Below are 17,061 nucleotides of genomic sequence, written 5' to 3'. Positions count from 1 at the left end.
GCATGTGGGAATTGTTTAGACTTTCTGCTGTGTCGTGTGATTGGATTGAGATTGCGTGCTGGATTGATTGGGTAATTTAGAATTCTTACACGATTTCATAAAAATTAAAAAGGATTAGAAAAATAGCATAGTTTAAAAATAGTGATTGAATACAACCATTATTAGGAATAATATTAGTTCCAAAAACTAAGTCCTTCTTAATTTAAATAAAAAGTCATTCCAAAATTTTATGAAGATTCAATTATTAATAAATGAGATTCAAGATCCAATGACTAAGAAATAATTGGTCATTAAAAACATACCAAAACTCTATTTTTAACACATTTATCGTTAGAAAAATCTTAATGAAACATTTATAACCATACTTTGAAATACCACCAAACATGATTGTAATTTGTTAGAAGTTTTATTCACGGTTAATATAGAGTTAATTACGATCTCATTTGTTGTTCTTCCAAGGAGTAGTTAGAATTACTTTGTCAAGATTTTTCTAACAATAACGCGTATGTCAAAAATAGAGTTCTAGTGTATCCCGGTAACTCATTTTTTATTTCCTTTTTTTCTCATTTCTCCTTCCTGCCACATCACCTTATCTCCTATTTCTTTCGTAGCAGTTGATCTTGAATCCTATCCAATGGATCTTTTATAGAAAATTTGGTTGATTTTTGTTTAGGTTAATTGATTTGCAAATAGAAGATGTTTTGAAACATTCACTAAACAATTGTTGATTTCAATAGTGGTTATGTAGAGAAAAAAAAAATATTTTGAGACGCGACTGTTACTCTAAGTAATAGTTGTGTATGAAAATAGTATTTTAAAATATAATTGTATTTGAATTGTGCTATTTTATAAGTACTTTTTTTAAGATATGTTATTGTTCCAAATCATTTAGCAAACTATGCTATTTTAAAAAAAAATTCAAATTGCTTTCGGTTTGTTCGCTTTTTTTGTTTACCAATTTCAATGCTCATGACATGTATATAAAATGTACTGGTATGAATATAAATGTTAGATCTAAAATCCAGTCATACAAGAGACACAAGTTTAACTTCAAAACATTTAATAGTGAGATATTAAAATAGTATGGGGTGTTTAAGAATTCAAGGTTAAATTTTGTTTTATTAAATCCTTTACATCATAAGGAAGCATTTGATAGGGTATTATTGGTTGAGCTCTATTGAAGTTGTGTGTAGTAGTTTCACCATTGATTTTGTAAACTAAGCAAGTTAATTAGATAAAATCTTGACACAATTTTCTTAATATATACAGAAGTTGGAGAATCTTAAACAATGCATGTAGCCTTTGGTTTTTTTCCTCAAACAAATAAATGAGAGGAGATAAATGCATTGCACTTGCATATCACATGAAGGAAATGTTGTCATATAGCATAAAGCCAAATGTTTACAAGTTTGACTATAAGTAGATTTTGCTAACAATAAGGTTTTCAACATTGCAATATATCCCTTTTATTTTCCAAATGTTTTTATGAACTCGCTTTTTCAATCTAGAAGTATGTCTTTTTATGAACTGCATCAACTATCAATTGAAAAATAAAGAGGTTAAACAACTATGCAAGTGTATAAGGTTTGCTCCCTAATGATCACGAGTCCGAGTCCTCTTAAGGTCACCCAAAAACTTACATAATCATTAACTTTAAAGTCCATGAGATAAGTCGAGGTGCTTACAAGCTAATTCAAACACCCATGTTAATTCAAAAAAAAAAATATACTAGTGTATATGTAGTAGCAAACACTTTATGAACATTGTACGCACATAGCTAAAAATGCTACACATAAATTTCTTCATCTATAGAAAGTCATTAATACTGTAATATGATAGCAAAAGACAAGTTAACGAGCATTTAAAAGTTGATTTAAATTCCTATGTCTAATATCCCTCTCTCCTTGCATAAGAGCTAAGTTTGGCAGGTAACAACATTGTATTATAAAAAATTATGCAAGGATAAGGTAACTAGTTCATTGGAGAGCCTATAAACACCAAATAAAAATCCAAAAAGACGTTATAATAAGCATTAGCAGCTATATTTCCCAAATCATCCACATAACACATTTCATCCTTAGAGACATTGCCATAACCTATTTTTAGCCCTTGATTTTGTTTTTCTATATCTAATTTTTTTTTTTGGTATTTTTTTTATAATTATAATAATATAGATAATAAAATGAAATGAAAAAGAATTTAGAGAGTAAAATTAGATGATATAAATAAAAAAAGACTAAGAATAGTAGTAACTATAGTGAGATGTGTTTTTATTGGTGTTCACCACCTAATCATGTTGGGATTGCTAATCTATCTTTTTGTTGACTAGATAAAGATGACATGATGAAGGTCGTGTTTGAAAATGTGGTTGAATTCATGTTTATTTAAAATTAAAATTTTTTTGTTAATTTTTTTTTTATGTTTTCATATTGTTTTGATGTGCTGATCTCAAAAATAATTTTTAAAAAAATAAAAAAAATATCATTTTAATGTATTTATAAGCAAAAAAAATCTTGAATCGCAATCACTACTACAATCTCAAACAAACCGAAGTGATTTTTTCACCTTTTTTTTTGAAACAAAAACAGGTGTTCGGATCATACATTACCATGATGTGTTCCACATCCACAACATCAAAGAGGAATCCTTTGCAATCTATATCGAGTTAAACTTTGAATTGTTGGAAGAATAAAACTATTTAAATATAAATATATCATGAAAAAAATTCAAAAGGCCAGGCCCAGATTAGGAATAGTCCGGCCCATAAGCAATTGGACTAACAGTCGTGAAAAGACTACTTTATAGCCCAAAATAAACGAGGAGACAAGAAAGCAAACGTCAGTAGATAACTTGGTTGTAGGCTTGCAGCATTTAGAGTTAAGGGTTGGGCCTCATTAGCTTAGCCGCTAACAGACCATTAGCTAATACGGGCCGGGCAATTGCCCACTTTTTTGGGCCTCTTGTATCTGGGCTCATTGTCGAGGCTAGATTATAGCCCATATTTCATTACTGGGCACGACCAAAAACTAATGAAGCCCGATTTATTAATCTTAACAGGAAACCCAAAAAAAAAAAAAAAAAGGAACCTTGCGCGCAATCATTCTGGTGATAGTTCAATTTGACTGTCAATAAAATGAAAGAGAATTTGCGAAGCCTGTATTTATTCAACTTCAAATTGGAGGAACAGAGACTTGAAAGCATTGACCTAAGAAACTGGACTTTTGACAAGAAACTGTTGATCCAGTCACAATAGATATGGCAGCCACTCGATTGTTTATTCCATGGAAAAAAAAAAAAAAATTCATTTCGCAGGAATTTCAAAGTTTCATGGGTACGATACCCAATTTTTTTTTTTTTTTTTTTTGAGTTGGTCCATTTCCTGTCATTATCTGTTATTTTATTATCAAATTAATTATACTAGTATTTGTTGCTCAGTTGAATCTATTCCCCAAATATTTTTTTTTTAATTTTTTTAAATATGCTTATGTGGTATTGACGCTTTTTTATATTGATAAAATAAATATTTCAACTTATAGGATAAGCGCATGCTCAAAAATCTAGTGTTGAACTAAATAAGATAATCAAGAAAGTGATTGGTGTGGAGAAACTTGACAAGATTAACTATAATTTTTTTTTAAAAAATTAAATCAGAATTTGACTGAGGTAACCGGTAAACTATAAATCAACTTCTTTTTGAAAATTAGCCCGTAGATCCAGATCTCAAGTTATTGAATCTTGCCAAGTTTGAATGGCAATTCAACTCCAATTACCTAAGTTGAAAGTTTTGTTCAGCCCTAAAAATTAAAAATCATATTTGGTAAAAAAAGTATTACACAACAATTACTTTAAATCGAGACACCAATATTATTAGAATTTAAACTCCCATTTAATATCTATAATGAGAGATTGAAAAATATAAACCCCTTCTCAATGTCTACAAAAATACATGAATGAAAAATATAAAAGACGCTATGAAACTTGGTTAGTTTTTCAATAAGCAAAAAAAGTTTCATAAAAAACTGAAAAATAAGAGCCAACTCTTGCACTTAATAGTTTTATTTCTAGAAGCAACATATTAATTTTATTCAATAATTCATAGTTGTTGAAATTCAGTAGCAATAAATAACTTAAATAGTCTCAACAAACAACTCTGATAACCCTTAATGGATTATAGATCAAAAATTCAAAAACACCCCAACTAAACTAAAGTTAAATAATGATGATACCTAAAATTTATGGGTAGATACAATTAAATTCATAATAAATTCAATAAGCTAAAAAAAATTAAAACAATAAAAATAAACAAATCTGATTCTTATACCAAAATTATCGTATATATAAATTAAAATAACATAAGATAGTATAATTTCCTAGTTTAAATAGTCTTATAGTTGAAATTATATACTGAAGAGGCTATCATAACAATTGTTGCCTCTTAGAAATCCATATGAGCCAGGAAAATTATATCTCAAATTACAACCTCTTTATTTTCTTTCTTGGCTAGAACAATTTAATTATAGTTTTAAATAATCCCTTCCAAGCAAGAAAAGTTGTTGCCTTCCGTTAATCCTCTTTGCAGGACTAGAAACTCTCCATAAGGGGTAATTTGCTATAATGAATATCGTTTTATAATAAAAATTTCATAAAAAAAAGAAGCAACAAATAACAAAACTCATATAATATTGAACGAGTTGTTAGAAGCATCAATGTGTTTGTTTTCTTTGGGTGTAGTACATGTGTTCGATGGTGGTTTGATTTGTCATATGTGAACTTTTTTTTTTTTCTCTTTCTTCTTTAAAAATTATAGTTTGACCCTCTTGGTTGTCGATATTTTAACTCTAGTCCTTATTTTTTTAATTTCAAATTTATAGTCATGGCTCTTTTATAGAAGTTTTATTTATTCTTAATTTCATCCTCATTCAATTTAGATTGATGTATTTGATTTTTAATCCTTGTTTTCTACTTTTTTGAAAAAGTTATTATTCTTTTCAATATCAAAACATTAATTTTGTTTTTTATGTTAGTTTTGATTCTTATTCTTTTGAATTTCTTTTAGTTATTTTACTAAATTTATTTTTCTTTTCAATTTCATTATTCAATTAAATATAATATTTATTATGTTTTTCAATTATATATAATCCTTTTGTATAATGAATTTTTTTTTTCAATTTTATCCTTCAATATTTGATTGATTGAGAATTGAACTTCAAGGTTTTTTCAGATTAGATGCTTTGGGTTTAATTAGGGTCACAAGTTTTTTTGTGATTTTTTTATTGGGCTATTCCAATCTTTTTATCTGCATTATGGGTTTAACAAAATATCTTGGCCTGACTCGGCCTTAATCATCATGGCTACATGTATATTATACTGATTCTAGGTTAATAAAAACTTTTCTTTTTTGCTTTTTTTTTTTAATTTCAATACCTGAACATCATTTTTTTTCTTTTTACAGGAGACTGAACAACACTAAAGCTTTTTATTTGTATAACTTGTTTTAAAATGTTTTTAAATTTTCCTTGCTCGAAAAAATATAAAATTGAAAATTTTTAGAAAATTTTTAATAATTTTCATACATTAATTTTAAAATTAATTTTTTTTAATATATTTTTACAGGTCAAAGAAACAATTAGGAAACAGTCACCTCATAAATTTGGTCGGCAAAGTTATGAAAGTTTTTAAAATTGGAACAATTCTTATTTTTCCATTGGTTGTTTTGATGTGTATTTTAAAAGTTTAAATCATTAGAAGATTCAAGAATGATTTTTATATTTTTTTCAGTGAAAGATGTTTTGAAGCTTGAATTTATAACTTACATCCATTAGTCATATTATAAAAATGAGGATATGGTCTTTTGCATTGGTTATTTTTAAATTGACTAGAGGTAATTATATCTTTTTATATTTTAAAAAATATATTGAAGAGACCGAAAAGTTTTTAAAACAAGAATCTCAATACTAGTAGTATTAAGGGGTAATTTGTTGCTTTCAAAATAGTTTTTTTAATGAATATCATTTAAGGTGAGGGAAATTTTGTATTTATACAAACATATAAAATAATAAATGAATCAAAAGCACGACAAAAACGATCAAAATATCTTTAGAAGTCAAAAAATTAAACCTGGTCTTCAAGGGGTTTTTAATAATTTTTTCACAGGTTTTTTTTTCTTTTTTATATTAACATGTTAGACTAGGAACAATTTAGTATTTGAATAAGTAAATAAAAAGACAAAAGAACATGAGCATATGATGCACCCAGAGACACGTGGGAGGCACCCGTGCCTGTTAGGTGTCGTGTGCGGTGCTTCCAAGCATTTAAAAAGGCCTTTTCGTAGTGTTGTTAGAAGCATCAACGTGTTTGTTTTCTTTTGGTGCAGCACATGTGTCCGATGGTGGTTCGATTTGTTATATGTGAATCTCTCTCTCTTTTTTTTTTCTTATTTTCTCTCTCTTCCCCTAAAATTACAGCTTGATCTTTTTAGTTGTCGATATTTCAACTCTAGTCTTTATTCTTTTAATTTCAAATTTATAGTCATGGCTCTTTTGTAGAAGTTTTATTTATTTTTAATTTCATCCTTATTCAATTTAGATTGATGATATTATGTTTTTCAATTTGATCCTCATTATTTGATTTTTAATCCTTGTTTTCTACTCTTTTGAAAAAGTTATTATTCTTTTCAATATCAAAACATTGATTTTATTTTTTATGTCAGTTTTGATCCTTATTCTTTTGAATTTCTTTTAGTCCTTTTACTAAATTTATTTTTCTTTTCAATTTTACTATTCAATTAAATATAATATTTATTATGTTTTTCAATTATGATCCTTATTTTTTTAATTGTAAGTTTTTTAATCCTTTTGTGTAATGAATTTTTTTTTTAATTTTATCCTTCAATATTTGATTGATTGAGAATTAAACTTTAAGGTTTTTTTAGATTAGGTGCTTTGGGTTTAACTAGGGTCACAAGTTTTTTTGTGATTTTTTTTATTAGGTTATTCCAATTTTTTTATCTTCATTATGGGTTTAACATAATATCCTGGCCTGACTCGGCTTTAATCATCATGACTACATGTGTATTATACTGATTTGGGTTAATAAAAACTTTTTTTTTTGCTGTTTTTTTTTTTTCATTTTATTTCCAAACCTGAACATTATTTTTTATCTTTTTACAGGAGTATGAACAACACTAAAGCTTTTTATTTGCATAACTTGTTTTAAAATGTTTTTAAATTTTCCTTGCTTGAAAAAATATAAAATTGAAAATTTTTAAAAAATTTTATACATTAATTTTAAAATTATTATTTTTTTAAAATATTATTTTAATATATTTTTACAGGCAAAAAAAAAAATTATGAAACAGTCACCTCATAAATTTAGTCGGCAAAGTTATAAAAGTTTTTAAAATTTGTCAAATTATTGATCATTAAAGGAGTCTCATGATTTCTCAATGGTCAACACCTTGAACGGTTTGAAATCCTAGAAAATGAAAGAGAAAAATTCTATATTCAACTGTGCACTTTGACCACTGCCGTCCTGAAGGGGGCTCATCGTGAATTCCTGAAAAACTTGTTTTCTAAAATAAAAAATAAAAAACAATAAAAAATTAAAGATTTGTCACTACTACAATAAAATTAGAAAATTTCATTTGTGCCATTTGTAAGTAAGATACTATTTTCTTTTCTAAAACAATCTCTAAAAATCACAAATTTTCCACCATTATAATAAAAAAAAAACTTGAGAAAATTCCAGTTGTGCTATTTACACAGTAAAACATCATTTTATTGTAGTATATATATTTCTTATGAAAACTAATCTAAAAGCATATATTTTATATTGACTTGATATAGTCAAATTAAATAAAATCCTTTACACACGATAACAGAAAAGTTCAAAGACCAACCATATATCAATAATAACTTAAAATTTGAATTTACTATGATTTTTGTAAATTAATTTAAATTATTTTTTAACTTTTAAGTCTTGACTCACAGAAAAGCTATAAATATATTTTATTAGAAATAAATTCTGATCCGAATAAATTTTTTATTATAGAATAGAATAGAAATCTAAATTTGATGAAAAATTAAAAATTTTAATTCTTAACTTGTGAATTCTACTTAGACTACTTATCCCACTAGAAAAAAACTATTAAAATTTATTTTTAACAAACATATTTTTAATTAGAATTATTTTAATTATAAATTACTTATAAAAAACGGCTTTTAAATAATAATTCTGAGTCAAAATTTAAACGAGGAATTCGTTAGAATGGACTCCAAGGGTCAAAGCGAATCGGTGCCATTGTGAAAACAAAGACGAGAGTCACCGGCTGGCGAAGGCCACCGGGGCCATTATATAGACGGCAGAAAAATGAGAAGCAAAGCTCCACTATCTCCTTATCTCCTTTTCATTAAAACAACTACGCAAAAGTCACAAACAGTGTAGCTTTAAGAATACTCAAAACCTCAAATCATTCATTAAAATATTCAGAAAGTTTTGTTCAAAACCTCAACAGTATTCATAAATAAAAAAAGAAGAGGAAAGACTCAAAATTTTGGATTCAATTTCATGCTCTGTGTTTCTCTATCATTATTTTTCATACAGAAACTGTACAACTTGGAGACTTCTTAATCACCTTGTTTATGCATCTAATCAGGTAATGACCTCTTCTTAAGTACTATCTTAATCCTTTCTTTTTCCTGTTGTTTTTTTGCTTTGCATAGAAGTTGAAGTAAAGGGTTCTTAATAGTCTGAAAGAAAAGTTCATATTGAGAGATATCTGGGTTAGGTTTGATTAAAGAAAAGTATGAAACTTTCAAAAGGGTAGCTTTCCTTTTTCTTTCTTTCCTTCCTTCTTTTTTCCTTTCTTTTTGTGATCATGGAAAGGCTAGTTAGAATTCAAAGTAATTACATGTAATCAAGAAATGGTAATTTGAGAATGTAGTTTGGTTTATCATTGGAAGTTTTAGTTTAAGCATTTTATTGCAAAAATCAAGGATTTCAGGAAGGAGTCACCTTTTTAATCTTGGAAAGTTGATAACTGTGTGATGTAGAAGATAGAGGTCATAAATTGCGGCGCGCGGAGATGAGGTACCGGTGTAGCTGTTTTGGAGGACCAAGCGTAGATAGAAAAAAAGGGACTGCTGCTGGGACTCTTCATGGTATAGATGGTGAGAATTTTGTCAATTATTTAACAAGATTTATGAACTACTAAAGAAGAAGATGCAGATTCAAATCTATATCCTGTTATGTTTGTTTTGTGAGAGTTGCTTGTTTTTTTCATTACATTAGTCGTCGATCGAAAAGGAACTAACTACATGCATTAGAGCTTCAATCATGGCGAACTGTTATCTTTCTGCTCTTTCAGTACTGTCACAATCTTTGCTGGCAATTTTTTAGTAAGAATAATACTATTACAGCTCAGATTTCCCATAAGTGCATAACCTGATGCTCGTAAGGTTGGAAAATCCAACATGTAGATTTTACTCAATTGCATTAAGTGCCAGTTTTGGGGAGGGATGGTGTTATTAGCCCAGATTTTCAGAGCCTAATAAGCGTGTAATCTACTCGTCTAACATGTAGTTTTTGCTGAATTGTTTTTGGGCAAGATTAATGACTATGATTGATGCTTGTGTGACATGAACATTCTACAAATGTGCTGGCTTCTGCTAGATTCTTGGCTGTTCTGGGATTTAGACATCGTGTCAGACAAGTCAGATTCTTAAGCTACAATACGTTCTGGGTTTTAGACTTTGCGTCAGACAAGTCAGATTTTTAAGCTACAATACATGCAGACAGAATATAAAACTCTCTCATGTATTGTTGCAGTGCCAGTGCACATGGCATATATTCTAATGCAACAAATCCATGACCTGTATTATAACTTTGTGGTTCATCTACAATCTAATACAGATACCATAAAGGCCATTTTTTATACAGTTATATATGTTACAGATTATTTAATCTAGATCGCACTTTGCCAGCACTATCATAGTGCTTTTTTTCTTTCAAATTCTAGCTGTCAGTCAATCAATCAATTGTAATAATTTAACCATAATTCAAATTGATTCCCCCCCACCAAAAAAAAAAAAATATATATATAATAATCCTTTCTCATGTATCATTAAACTGTGATTTTCTCCTTGCAACTTCTTTATGATGCTTCCTCTTTTTGTCGTTGGTAGGTGATTTGCTTCAGGATATTAATCATTTGTCCTACAATGAAATAAGATCAGCAACAGATAACTTCCATGCAAACAATAAGATAGGACGAGGAGGTTTTGGCACTGTCTACAAGGTGGTCAGAAATTTTCAGATGGTTTAGCTATAACAATGATGTCAAATCAATTAGCTTCTTTCCTAATCTATTCAAATTCTTACTATGCTTGAAGTTATATACTTATGTTGCCATCAAATACACTGTGATTTTTGTCAACCACATAAAGCTCCTCCATAATTATCATGCAAGTATGATGGAAAACTATTCTGCTACTTGAGATATTCTGAGATTCTACTATTGATATCTCTCATGTGTTTACTTAAGCTCATTTTGCTCTAATTTTGTTGAAGAGAGCTTAAAACACCAATCTTTAGGACTCTCTTTGCCAGTTTCTTTCCAAAACTAATATTTAACTCAATTGTCTCAGTTATCATTCTCTCATGACAAGACATATTATCTATATTTTGGTATCATTGTATCGAAGATGCAATCGTCATTTTGACCAATTTACATTTATAAAGACTTATTTTCTACTTGAAATTGTTGCCAGGGAACCCTCAAAAGTGGAACACAAGTTGCTGTGAAGACACTTTCTGCTCAATCAAATCAAGGCGTGCAGGAATTTTTGAATGAAATCAAAACTATATCAAAAGTTAAGCATCCAAATCTTGTTGAGTTGATAGGGTGCTGTGCTCAAGGAACTAATCGGATTCTAGTGTATGAATATGTAGAAAATAGCAGTCTTGATCGTGGATTAGGTAATTTGAACAGAAATTTTATTGTGAAAGCTGAACTCTGGTTATTTCCTATCATGGCAAGACAGAAATGTGCAATAATGTGTTATCCCTTTCAGGTTCATGGAGTACAGATATTAAACTCGACTGGGGAAGAAGATCTGCTATTTGCTTGGGTATTGCTACGGGTCTTGATTTCCTTCACAAAGAAGTGGTTCCGCATATTGTGCATAGAGACATCAAAGCTAGCAATATACTCCTTGACAAAGACTTCAACCCAAAAATTGGAGACTTTGGGCTGGCTAAACTGTTCCCAGATAATATCACCCATATTAGCACAAGAATTGCAGGAACAACGTACGTTGCTGTTCTTTTGACAGTATTTTACTTTAAGCAGTTGCTTTAGACAAACCACTGAGCAGCAGTTATGAATTGCTAAATCCTCATAATCAATAAGTTTGTCTTTTAGTCCTTAAAGTTGCTAAAGTTCAAAAAATATTTTTGCTTCCTCCTACAATGATAGCGGAGGGAACTACATATACTAAACAGGTAACGCTGCATTGTGAGCATCAATGACGTTACTTCCTTAATGATCATGCAGAATAATTTCTGACTAGTTAAAAATCATCTGAGAAATAGATGCAATTCATTCTTTGAAGCCATCAACAATCCTATATATAGTTTCTATCAGACCCTGGGTCAAAATCAATCTCTTCATTGTTAGAACTTTGAAATACATTTCTTAAAAGAAAAGAAAGGTTGTTCCTAGATATATAGTACTGACAGGCTCTTCAGTTTCACTTCATGGAATAAATCTTTCATTTGTTTCTTATTCTTTAATTTTGTTTACCTGTCTGTTTCCTAGTTGGAGTGTCATTACTCGTTCATTCTGATTTTGGCCCTGTAGTTTCTCTGTAAGTTTTGGTTTGCAAGGGAAACCAGATAAGCATCACCTTGTTCTGTTTTTTCTTATGCAGTGGTTATTTGGCGCCAGAATATGCATTGGGTGGTCAGTTAACAATGAAGGCTGATGTATACAGCTTTGGGGTCCTCATCCTTGAAATAGTTAGTGGCAGAAGTAGTGCAAAGCCAAGCTGGGGAGGGACGCAGAAGTTGCTCTTAGAATGGGTACGTCGATTTTACTTCTGCAATCTTCAAATATACTTCCTCGTAGCTTTCAAAATCATATTTTATATTTGCCATTATGATCACCAGAATGTTGGAGCTTTTCATAGTATGCATTCATTTTGTAACTTCCATCTTCTGTTTCTTGTTGTATCTCCTGGTTATTGTTCAGGAAGTAGAATATTTTCCTCATGATCACGTAGGTAACAGATCAACATCAGAAATTTTACATTTCTGCTCAGAATAATCAATATGCCTTTTCATAAGATATACTGGATTAATTTGAATGTCAAAAACAGCAATAAGCCCTGGAATAGGAAGAGGGCTATATTGAATGAAGCCTAATTTTCCTTGCTGCATCTGATATTGTTCATTAGCAATCCTGAACTGTTTGATGACTCATGACTGTTCTGTAGGCATGGCAGCTTCACGAAGAAGGGAAACACTTGGAACTTGTGGATCCAGAGATGGGAGAGTTTCCCGAGGAGGAAGTCATTAGGTACATAAAAGTAGCTTTTTTCTGCACCCAATCAGCGGCAAACCGAAGGCCAATCATGACACAGGTAGTTGACATGCTCTCGAGGCAAATCCAGGTAAATGACAAGGAACTAACTGCTCCAGGTTTCTTCCAAGATCCAGACAGTCCCAGTGGGGGGCCTTCTTCCATGAAAGGATCTTACGGCGACTCTACTGGCTACCAGATGAGCTCTGTTCCAGTTAGAATCACTGAGGTGATCCCCAGATGAAGTATAACCTAGTATTTGCTATCGAGCATCAAAATGTCCGAGGTGGAGAACAACAGGAACTAGTTACTAGGCACACGTATTTCATTACTCTATCAGTGTTCAGTTATAGGTACACACACAGTTAGTTCATTTCTAGGAAGATGATCATACTCTATGCCCAATTGAAGTGGCAAAGTTGTATTGTTGTTGCAAATGTGTTCGACATGCAATGGTTAAATTTTTTTTTATTATTATTAATATTAATATCCAGATTTGCTTGCGTGTATTTCAACTAATTTTATGGATCACAAAGCTAATGATCATATAAATCTCTAGTAACCCCAGATAACTCGAACTCGTAATCATTAGAAAATAAATTTAAAATCTGACCAGTTAAAATACCTTTCCTGAATTGATTTTTTATTTTTCTTGATACGAGAGTTATGAGAGTTTTTTACTTTTACTATAGAACTGAATAGGATGGTGAGTTTGCCAGGCTTCGGTTCACATAGCAGTGCTAATTTAACCGTTGGTTTATTCCCTAAATGAATTGGCATGTACTTTTTTTTTTCACTTATTTTTTATAATCATAAACAATTTGTTCCCTAATTTAACCGTTGGTTTATTCCCTAATTTAACCGTTGGTTCAACACAAACGAGTTCGGTAGCTTTCCCACAAGTCTTCTTTGATAATGGCCGAAAGAGAAACGAGGCTGTCTAGAAGACTTGTTCCATAAGACAAAGTAAAACAAAACCCATTTCAAATCTCGGTCCGTATAATATATGCCCAAAAGAGAGAGTACAGCCTGACGCGCCTCCATACTGAGTCATTATGTGGTCAACGACAGGAGAGACGCCGAAGAACAAAATAAAACCTTGATAAAGATACAAAAGAATATAGAGCTGAACAACTGTGGAAAGAGAGAGATATGAGGGGTTAGGCAGCTGGTGTTGACTCTGGTTCTGCGACGGGCTGGGCATTGGCGGCAGCAACATCTTTTTTGGGCGTGTTGGAGGAACCATTTGCAGTGGCTTCTTTGGCAACCGGAGCAGCCTCCCCCTTTGTTCCTGACACAGTTGCACCTGGTGTTGCATCTTTTCCTTCCTTCCCATCTTTGGCATCTTTTGGAGGAGGTGGGGGTGGAATCATATGAGGTGGGGGTGTATGCTTCAGCTTAACAAGTAAATGGCGCAACCTTGAAAGATCAGTGGGTTTTCCAGGCTTTGGGCCCTGGATTACGGTAATTGATGGCTTCTTATCTTGATCTTTATCCTTCTTGCCTCTCTTCTTCTCAATATTAGGAACCTCGCGAGGAATAAGCTCCGCTATTGCTTTCCAGTACTGTTTGTCTGCCTCTATGTGGAAATTCTCTTGATTGGCCAAGAACAACTGTTCCAATACAGATACTACTCATCAAGATATGGAAAATGGTAAATACATAAAAACCTAGCAAATCCAAAACTCTTTGAAACAATTACCTTCTCCCTTTCTCTGTTAGTCGCTATGTTGGTCTCAATATTGAGCTTCCTCTTCTCATAGAAACCACGTATATACTCCTCCCCTTCTTCAATTATCTGTTTCCTCATGTCCTTCTCTCTCTTCTCTTTTTCCTCAAGATGCATGGCATTTTGACTGCAAAACTCAAACAGGTCATAAATTGGATAAGCAGAAAGGTTCTGGAGAATTATGAACACACATGCACCTATCATTTTCTGAACAGTGAGCGGTCCCTACAGGAATAACAATATTAATGGATATTTTTAACTGCCCAGCCCAAACAGGTGATAAATCTTGATGAGCAGAAACTTCCAAGAGAGATGTGAATTTACATGCCGTTGACATGTTACTAATTCCTTTTTGGAATAACAAGTTACTTAATATTAAGAGTGTTGACAAGACATGCATCATCACAGAAACTTTAGAGACGATTGATCTCTCCGAAGCAAATTATATGCTTATGAATCTTTCAACATTTCTATAATTTCATGACAAATTCATAGCAGACCCCAAGCAATACTTCGATATGCCAGGGATTGAATCCCTCTTCACTGGATATTTGCAAGGAAACATGTTTGATACCTGAATCAGGTAGATGTGACAAACAACGAGAAACAAGTGAAGATTTCTTTCCATCTTCACATCAACCTTCCACTATAAATGACTTGCCAAAGCAGCTAACATACCATCTGGTAATTTGTAGTTTACAACCATGCTTCAGCCCATTCAACAGAGTGAATAACTACACAGATATAGGAATGCTCTCAGAAATCTACAAACAAAATCCTAAAATAAGTAAATCGTCCAATTTGTATAATCCCAAGTGCTTCCATAGAGAATTGTCAAAATAACCAAAATTGGCACCTCAATAAATGCATAGGCTATGATAAAAAAGTTGATTAATCGTAAATGATCCATCAACGCTCAATTCAAATAGCTAACATAACCACAACTCAATTCCAATTGATTCAACTAGCAAACTCTCACAATTCATTATCCGATAGCACTGGGGCATAAAGCACTTACCACTAGGACAATTCCTCAAAGCTCAAATTATAAAACTACAGATCCAAATTCCAAAATCCAAAATCCCTAGGGGTGAAACTGCAGTGTCAATCTCACAGGACATAATTGCAAGCAGAGATTAGAACACCAAAATTGGTACCAGAGTTGTCGTATATTGCCCCTACTTCCTAATAGCATCTAAAAAATGGCATTAAATCAAGCTCTCATCCTAAAACAAATCAGTCAACTAACAGTCAATAGTGAAACACCAAACCCGCTACAATATGCACCAAAGCAAAATCCCATACATACATCAGGACCAAACAACTGACTAAATCGGAACTGGAAAGTCAAAGCTCAGCTGAAATATGGATTCAAGCAGCATTCTTTCCCACAATTCAATTCCACGCAGCTCAACTTGAAATCACCAATTCCAAGCATGGAGCCATGGACCACCAAGATTAGTACCGGAATCCACTTCCTTATAACTCCAATATCAAGTATATATAACCTAACGCGCAAACTAAGTTACAAATTAACACTAAAGTCTGAAGCTAATCACTTGCTATTAACAGATCAATCAATCCACTTCCTCTGCAATATATAAAGAAACCAACAGATCTAAAAGGAAATAAAACAATCAAATTAACTAACGAAAAAATATATCTCACCGACGCCACTGGCGAAGAGCGAAACCCTCTTCAGGCTCCATTTCAGTAGGCGGAGGAAGGATCGGTCCATCACTCACAAAGATGCCATCGTCCGCTCCATTGTATCCATTACTACCATTCTCGCTCTCAACATGTACCGACCCGAACGGACTCTGATGAGAGTAACCGGGATCCGCATCAGATCCGAACCCGAACACATCAGGAGACGCACTGACGTGATCGACGGACACACCTCCTCCAGAGAACTCATCGGGAGCGGCAGCGGCGGTGGAGTAAGAGCCGAAGTTGGAGTAGCTCTCATCGTCTACTTCATCGAAAGGTGTGTGATTTGAAGGTTGAATGTCTTCAAATGAATCAAAGGCAGCCATTTTACTGGTTTTGTGTTTCTCTCTCTAAAAAGTAGGAAATCAAAGAATTACTCTCTCTGAAAATAGCACAGGTTTGTTTCTTTTGTAAGATTTTGGACTCTCTCTCTCTGTGTTAGCCAAGCCAGACCAGGCCAAGGTGGTGACTTTGAAGAGATGCAGTTCGCTCGCCTTGCCCTCATCTTTTTGACTATTTATATAGTGCTGGTGACGACTCTCGACAGAAATGAGAGGAAACGAAACGAAACAATTTTACCTTTACTTTTACTGTCTTTAAGTGAAAAAAAAAAAAAAAAAGATTTGGTGGCTGGCACCCGAAAACGACGTTGTTTTCATAGCTTAACGCAGACGTCAAAGTAGCAAGGTATCTCATCAGCGGGCTAAAGGTCATGCCTCCTTTTCTTTTATGGATTTTTGGGTTGACAATATTATCGGCAATTACCTTATAATTTTAACTTGAGATATTACAATATATAAATCAGATACTGTACAACAAACCAATATTAAATGAAAAAAAAAAAAAAACAAGAACAAAACTAGAACTTTCTTGCCGGAATTTGGAAGGAATTTCCGTAAGAAGCCAAGATTCTTAGAGAGATTAAATCTGTTCCGGTTTGGTTTGTTTTGTTTTATTGAATAACCAGGTCAATTAAATGAGACTAGAACTGTTTCCACAAAATCAACAAGGGACAGAAATGAACGAGAGAATGACAAATTAAAAC

The 17,061-nt window shown here is 32.0% G+C and overlaps 2 protein-coding genes across 5 annotated transcripts; one reads left to right on the top strand and one right to left on the bottom strand.

The window, feature by feature from the left end:
- The first annotated feature begins 8,281 nt into the window (after positions 1-8,281).
- LOC118031315 (cold-responsive protein kinase 1) lies at positions 8,282-13,086 on the top strand. Of its 4 annotated transcripts, none has more exons than XM_035035680.2 (7): positions 8,282-8,653; positions 9,054-9,167; positions 10,182-10,294; positions 10,767-10,974; positions 11,070-11,307; positions 11,928-12,078; positions 12,492-13,086. In XM_035035680.2, exons 2-7 carry the CDS (start codon positions 9,083-9,085, stop codon positions 12,819-12,821), a joined length of 1,125 nt encoding a protein of 374 aa, XP_034891571.1. In that variant the 5' UTR covers positions 8,282-8,653; positions 9,054-9,082; the 3' UTR covers positions 12,822-13,086. The 4 variants fall into 4 exon arrangements, with proteins under 4 accessions (XP_034891571.1, XP_034891570.1, XP_034891569.1 ...); XM_035035679.2 differs by having other exon boundaries at positions 8,994-9,167; XM_035035678.2 differs by having other exon boundaries at positions 8,283-8,653; positions 9,051-9,167.
- A 458-nt stretch (positions 13,087-13,544) lies between these two features.
- Positions 13,545-16,553, bottom strand: LOC118031317 (clathrin light chain 2). The gene is made up of 3 exons (XM_035035682.2): positions 15,975-16,553; positions 14,280-14,433; positions 13,545-14,190 (listed from the first exon to the last, which is right to left on the bottom strand). The coding sequence occupies exons 1-3, from the start codon at positions 16,340-16,342 to the stop codon at positions 13,738-13,740; spliced, it is 975 nt and encodes a 324-aa protein (XP_034891573.1). The 5' UTR covers positions 16,343-16,553; the 3' UTR covers positions 13,545-13,737.
- Positions 16,554-17,061: the final 508 nt, after the last annotated feature.

This window comes from Populus alba, chromosome 11 (assembly GCF_005239225.2).
Source record: "Populus alba chromosome 11, ASM523922v2, whole genome shotgun sequence".
Lineage (NCBI taxonomy): Eukaryota > Viridiplantae > Streptophyta > Magnoliopsida > Malpighiales > Salicaceae > Populus > Populus alba.
This window is presented reverse-complemented; position numbering and strand designations above follow the sequence as displayed.